The sequence below is a fragment of the Charadrius vociferus genome, unplaced genomic scaffold (genome assembly GCF_000708025.1).
Source record: "Charadrius vociferus isolate BGI_N301 unplaced genomic scaffold, ASM70802v2 scaffold209, whole genome shotgun sequence".
In the NCBI taxonomy this organism is placed as follows: domain Eukaryota; kingdom Metazoa; phylum Chordata; class Aves; order Charadriiformes; family Charadriidae; genus Charadrius; species Charadrius vociferus.
The window spans coordinates 162,836-170,479 of record NW_009660387.1 but is presented as its reverse complement, the minus strand read 5'-3'; the positions used below and the strand labels follow the sequence as shown (position 1 = coordinate 170,479).

General features: G+C 34.5%; 1 protein-coding gene across 2 annotated transcripts in view; it reads right to left on the bottom strand.

The window, feature by feature from the left end:
* The window catches only part of USP9X (ubiquitin specific peptidase 9, X-linked), a 79,155-nt gene that overhangs the window by 43,155 nt on the left and 28,356 nt on the right, over positions 1–7,644 (bottom strand). For both annotated transcript variants that reach the window (XM_009893274.1, XM_009893275.1), the window contains exons 14-16: positions 5,016–5,103; positions 3,056–3,398; positions 1,557–1,652 (exon numbers count right to left, since the gene is read on the bottom strand). In XM_009893274.1, coding sequence (XP_009891576.1) covers positions 1,557–1,652; positions 3,056–3,398; positions 5,016–5,103 — 527 coding nt within the window. The remainder of the gene's footprint in view (positions 1–1,556; positions 1,653–3,055; positions 3,399–5,015; positions 5,104–7,644) is intronic.

Below are 7,644 nucleotides of genomic sequence, written 5' to 3'. Positions count from 1 at the left end.
AGGATAATCCAATAATAAATGAACAAAAAACCACCCCAAACAAACCCAACCAAAACCAGGTAAGTTACTCTATAGAGTTGTTTGATTCCACTTGAGAATAAACTCCCATAGATATATAGCTCTAATTTACTGTGTGCTTCAATCTTGCCCGTCATCAGTAGCTGTAACTGTACAGTGCAAACTTGCACTAAAATAGAGAAAGGGAAAGTTTGTACAGAGAACAGTAAATTGACTTTCTCTTATTCACTTCCTCAGACCATGTTAAAGAATCTCTAGCTGACAATCTAATACAGTGTAACTTACTTTACACTAAGAGTGAACACAGAACATTTACAGACCACTAGAACAACTATCCCTCCCTCCCCCCTAGTCATATAACCCAGTTCCAGATATGCTCTTTTCCTGCATAAAACTCAGACATGAATTTTGAGATAGATTCAGTAGTGGCAGTTGTAGCAAATCTCTTCCTTCTGCCTGATATCTAACATCTCCTTGCACCTGACCTAGACTGACATATAACCTATAGCATCACTGTAAAAAGTCCGCAGTGTCTCCAGGTAGCAGTCTGCAATGGAAATATTAACAGTCACAGATATAGCAGCAAACCACAGTCCAGTAGCTACCTTTCTTAGAGGCAGTTCAGGAGGAGACGAGTTACCAGCACACTGAAACAAAATACTTGTGTGCATGTTCAGTAAATCCAACACCTCCTGGAAGTGTCAGATCTAACCACGTGCAGATGGATAGGTCTGAGCATTCTTAGTAAGCCCAGACCTATAGCAAGAAAGAAGCATACAGCCCATCTGCCACTACATTAAGATATAGCTTGAACGGCTGTAAATGCACTACCTAGAGCAGCTATGCTGTATCTAGCAGACTGGCAGCTCTGAAGACTATAAAAGTGTTTCTGAGGACAAGTACGAAAACTGGAGTTTTAAGAAACACAACTGGCAAGCTACCAACTGGAAACTGTCTGGAGGACAATATTGTCCCCCAAATTTGTGAAATCCCAACAGTTTGCTTCCTCTAACCTTTCAGAAACTCATTATCTCTTCTCTCTGTCCACTGAAACGCAGCTCCCAGCAAATATTAACGTAGGGAGAAAATATCTGATTTGCTAGAGCTCAGCTTGACCCTTATATGGAAACTCAGTGACCCTTTGTAAGGGACATGACAAAAAAAGATTAGATTAGCTTGTGACAACACTCAATAGACACATCCAGTGATCACACTAATACAAAAAAGAACCACAACTCTACATTCAACGAAAGGCTTACCCAAGTATATGATATGAAATGTTTTCTGAGTAGAAAGAGCAAATACAAATCGATTTAACATAAAAAAAATTATCAGAGTTCTGTCTGTAAATACCAGAAAAACATCTTAATTCTGCATCTGACCAGAACCTGGTAGTTGGACTTGGGAGTATACCCTCCAAAACATTAAAACTATCCTCTGTTTTCAAGTATAAAAATTTCACCAAATTGATTTTTATCAGTGTTTTTCTATCATAGTATATTTCAGTTTTCTTGTTTCTTGATTATTTTTTTTTTTACCTGATTAACTTGTAACCTTGGGCCAAGATTAGTATAGATCTCTTTAAGAAGATCTATTGCTCTGTTTGCGATGTCATCATTTCCCTGAATCACAACCTAGCATAATAAAAAAAAAAAAGCATTAGAACATCTTAAAAATTCAGGTATAAAATGTAAAAACAAATCAACTACTTAAGTATCTTGTCACAATAGTATGCCTAATTTTCTTATGAGGTGAAAGTGACTAAAATGCTTAGTTAAAAAATACAATCAATACAACTTACACTAAGTTAAAGAGTCAAAATTAAGAATTAACTAGTTGAAAGCAGTTCAGAGTTAGCAGAAAAAGCTGATGTTTTATAAAGAGAATGAAAGCAATGTTTATATATTCCTCTTCACATTACATTTCCATTTCCACTAGTTTCAGAGAATAAAACATCTATTTCTTCAAATGCTCAAATAATCTACATCAACAAAGATTTAAAAACAGTTTTTGAAGTATTCAAGTGGCTGGAGTGGGTGGAAGGGGGACAGACAAATGAGTTCTGTTTCTAACCTTATAATCTTTATTTTAATTACTAGCCACCAGGTGTGAAAGCAGCCCTTATAGATAACCCCTGCAGGATACTGAGCTGAAGCTTCATGAGTTCTGCCATGCTGCCAAATGGCATGGCAGATCCAAGTAAATCTATTCCCACAACTAAAACATGCTAGTATTACGTGGGCACTTTGTACATAAACACTGTGTGAAAACTTATTTGTATAAAAACTGGGTTCTACTTTGGTTTTAACTATTATCACCATGATTAAAATACCTAAACCTTCAACAAGCCACAAACAAAATTACCAAAGACTGCTGCTTTATATATGGCACGTGTTACAAAACACAGCCACGATAATCATGCCACAGTGTGCAACTGTGGGTTCTAATGCAGGTCTTGAAACTAGAAATACTCTGAAAAAATTAAATATCAAATTAGATACTGATGTTTTTCACCAATAGATTTGTCAAGCTTCAGAAAGCTACGACCTTTCTATTCAAAAGCTATAACCATGTTTAGGCAAAACATTGTGGATATAAGAGAAAGAATCAGACCAGTGATCACTTGGTCTAATCTAGAGTCACTCCAGTTTACAGTACTAGAATGAATGACATGAAATAGCTTATGAAGTGCACCAAACAAAGTTCAGTTCTAACGTGTGTGTGACAGAGACAGAAACCTACAGATAATTCACCTGGAATGATCCTTTCTTCTTCAACAGTATAGGCAAATTTTTTATCTCATGTGCATACAAAAATATACTTGATGTTTCAAATAACTTCTCGTTAAACATCAGTCTGCAAAGTTATCAACTTGCATACTTGCTGGGAAGACAGTGGAGTCAATATCCATGCACTTAGTTTGGAAAAAGTAGCTTTTTGCAATTCCAGTCTATAACTAATAAATTACACATTCCTAAAAATATGATGAGAAAGACTTAGCAGTTAACCTTTCAGACATTTCCTCCAATTAACTTACCCTCCAAAGGTAGTCTAATCCTATTAATTCCAGATCATCCATCATATAGGCTCGTCTCTTTGCTACTAGCTTTCCTTCTCGACAGTTCACAGCTTTGAAGAAACGTTCAAAACATTTCATTCCATTTTCTGTTAATAGGGAAGGATCCAGCTGAAGCACATTATTTTCAAAGAAGTCCTTATTAATGTCAGGGTCTAAGTCTGGTTCATCCCCCATTAGTTTGGAATACCATTTAAAACAGGCTTCACGATCACAAAGATAAACCGCATTTTCAGCTAAACACTTCCATATTTGCTTCGCCTGAGGGGCACAGAGCCACAGCTGACCATCCTTCAATAAAAATCTTGAGCAAAACAAAGAGACAATTAACAGCACTGTCTAATAGACATCTGGAGTTACAATTCAGTAAAAAGTACAAGCAAAAAGGTGAATATGTATATTTTACATGTATATATCACAAGTACAACCCTGAAAATTCACATGATCAGTCCACTCATAATTAGCCCCATGATTTCTCAGTAAGTTCGAATGGATCAAGACCTTAAAGTCCAAACAAAAAAGGAATAAAATTTGGCAAAAAATGTTTTACACAAAAATACCAAACACTGTTTACATATTATATAGAAATAAATGCACGTCTCCTAATGTAAACTAGTTTAAAAGTCAGGTCACAATGTAAGACATTAAATTACTCCTGCAATTGTTCACTAAGTTTCAGCACTTACTTTAGGATAACCACAAAATAAGGTATCAGTTCTGTGGAATACAGCCAGAAGCATAAGTCAGTGAACTGGAAATTTTTACTTTTATTTAAATAAGTTTCTCATTTGTGTTAAATTATTATTAAAGAACTATTAAGAACTTTGATTCTCACAGTTAACACTAAGAATGTTTCAGGTAGAACAAACAATAATCAAAGTTCTTCAGAATAATTTTTCTGATTGAAAATCTTCTCTTTGTAAAAGAAATCAGGGACTAAGTTATGGCATCACTTTTCAGAAATTGCTACATTTGCTACATATTTTCAGAAATATTCTACTTTTGACAGCCATGGGACTTCATTAATTCCTTTACATTAACAACTGGTGAACTTAAAGGAAGTTAAAATTTTTAACATGTAGGAATGATAAATTAAGTCTGCTATCCATATGCTATTGTATACTTTCACTGAACAGTTGTTTAACACTTCAATTTAATTCATAAAAATTCTCAGTAAAATTTTAAAAAGAAAAAAAAATATCTCAGAACTTCAGACCTTTACAGTTTGACAGTTCATGTACTTTTACATGTGTAAAAAAGGTTAAAACCAAGTAAACAAAAGCCGACAGAGCCTAAAAAAGCATCAACATACTGCAGCTCTATGATGAGCAGAGACCCTTGATTTTGTTATTTTACTCAAACAGCAGCTGATCAAAAGTAATCCAAATATTTTTTTATTCCAACATCTTTCTAAGGCTTAGACAACCTATCATCAGTGTCTGACACAAGTATATGTCAGTTTATGATCACAAATTTAACTCTGGTGTGGTACACCAAATAAGGACACATGGGTATATCCCAACATGGAATATTTTAAACTTTCAGCTAAGTTACCCCAATACGTATATAATCGTATCTAAATGCACATTCTATTCAAGTCAGTAGGCTTCTGCACAGACAGAAAAAGTCCATACAAATCTTAGTGCAGAAACAGAGCCTTGGATTGCAACAATCCCAATAAACTTTATTTGAATATTCCAATAGTAGCATAGAAGCCCTCTGGGAAAAAAAAACCCAAACAAACAACAAAACAACAAACCAAATAAAACCAAAAACACTTGGTGTATTTTTGTATTTGAGTTTTGAAAGAAGTTAACACAGCAACTTAAAACTAGAAAGTGATACTGAGGGGTTTTTTTTCCCTTTTATGTATTTAAAGTATTCTTACAAAAGTTAAACAAATGATTGAGTTAAAACCAACCGTAAGAAGTTTAGTCGCTCCTGCACTTCCTGCACATGACTGTATCTGCTTCCTGGTCTTACAGTTTGAGGATCATATTCACCATGCTCTGCAAATACAAACAGACTGATTAGATAATACATTCAGAACAGACATGCCGACTCTAAAAGACAGGACGTGTTTGAAGACTTCTTAGTCTGAATATAATTAAAATCACTCAAACAACAATAAATTTTCAGTATGGTGTACAAAAATGATGTTCAGTAGCCTGCTACCAGTTAATATTTCATCCTAAATTTAAATGGGTATAGGAGGTCTATAGTCAAATCAACAAACACTTATGCACAGGTACACGTGCTCATCATTCAGTATAATTTAAGTACTGCAGAAGAACTAAGAACCCACGTTCTACTTATTTCAGGTAGCCAGCCTGAAGTCAGAAGTCAGTTAAAATAATTATATGCTTGGTATACTTTTTAAGATTATTCAGTGTTTTTGCTAAGGATGCTTTAGTTTTGTTACAGAGCATCTTTTCCAAAATTTCAGTTTTCCATTTCTAGGGTTTTTCCCCTCCAGAAGATATTACAACTCCAGTTCTTTAATACCTTTATAACTAGCTACGTATGTGACATCACTTAGATGAGGGAACTATAAGACAACTTTATTTACAGCAAGTTTCCAAGTACAAAAATGAAATTCCGGTAATACTGACAAGCTTGAAAGAGAATTTGAGTAATTTGAAAGTAAGGCAAGAAGTCAAATTTTCAGCTGCATTTTATCAAATCTCAGCATAATATTTTGTTTGTTAAGAAACAGCTGTTTGCTTCACAGGCACTTGGTTTTGTTTTGGTTTTGGTTTTGTTTTTTTTAAATTAAAGAGATACAATCTAGATCTGTACTTGCACTACCTTCATCTGTACTAGTATCATGGCAGATGTTCATTATTACAGCTCCACTGTAAACTACTTAATGCTGTATTTCTTATTTGTAAAGGTATACAGATCGCATTTAACTAAGATGACCCAGCTGTGGGAGACAGTATCATGACAACATCCAGACTCATGGTAAAATTTATCTTCAGAACTGAAAATCAGTATCTCCTATTATACCAAGGAGTGGGAAAAAAACAAACCAAAAGAAGTCTAACAGCTGTCATTAGTGTTTCAAAATTAAGAGAAAAGTAATTGTCATAAATACTGCTATGTACAAGAGTAAAATGTACATCAGCTTAAAAATTAAATAAAAGGGAAAACAGGAGACTAGTAGTTCAGGGATATCTACAAAACTGGAGACATTACATTCACCAGAACCCCCTTAAAAATGTAAATTATAACCCTAATGAAGTGAGCATAAATGGGCAATTGTCAAAAGAAGAAATGTGAAAAAAATCTGAAGAAATAATACAAAAGTAGCAGAACAAAAATTATTTAAGTATTAGAAGTAGAAAACCTGAAAAATACACTGTGGATCTAGCAGAAGAAACAATTATGGCAGATAAGCATACTGCAGAGAAATTAAAACTAATTACTGCGAGCGTTGGGTGTTTTGGGTGGCATTTTTAATTGATTTTGGTTTTTGAGGGGGAGGTAGTGGTGGTGTTTGTTTTAACTATGGGGACTATATGGGCTTTTTTTCTGAACAGCGATTAATTCAGAGACACAAGTGTCAATAGTGTCAAGGACAGAAGAATTAAAGTATTAAAGGCCAGTGAGTTGCCCAAAGGCAGTATGTATGTACTTCAGCATTCTGAAAAATTCTGAACTACAAAAAAAGTCAGTGTCCTTAAATGTTCTCCATCTCAGTTTTTTTCTACATTTTTTACATTTTATTTTCTACACTGTGCATCCCATAGCAAGTCCAAGTGTGATCTCCTTAAAAATTCTTTCTACATACAGAAGCACAAGCATGAACAGAGAAACTATAGATCAAAAAATGACTGGTTGAAACTTTAAGCATAATCAGTGATAAGCACACATAGAAGATCATATGGCACAATTTCCACAAATAATTACATTTCATTAACACTTTGGATTTTTTTTTTTATTGCTTCAGAAAAACAGAAGATAAAGAACTGGCTAGCAATCTTTTCACATTTTCAAAAGGTCTTTGATAAATAGGCAAGAAGATGAAACTGTGACCTCCTCCTTCAGGACTACACAATGCAATAGCAGTTGTCCCATCTCATGGAGGACTTTGCAGAGTTGGAGGAATAGGTGAGTTCAGTAGAAGAGAAAGTCACAGATCATGGAAAAAAAATCTGAAACATAGATTAGGCTTTTCTTTAATCTTAAAAAGGCAATCATATGAAACGGAAATGACAGAAAATAACATGCATTAGTGAATAACAGGAGAATAGGAACACTGCTCTCCATCACAGAACACAACTATAGAAGCCTTCAAGGAAAATAAAAATAGGGCAAATTCAAAACTAATACAAAACATAATCACAAATTACACAGTAATTGTGGCATTAACTGTCAAAAAGATCTGTGGGCAATTGTGGGGTTTTTTTCCTATGGCATTTGTTTGACCCCTGCTGTTTGGATATTTGCCTTGAATTTTTTCCCTCTGTCTCATTCACCTTTTCCAGCTCAGCTTAATTCTACAACTATCCAGTTCTTTCTGTCTGTCCCCACAATCATAATTTTCT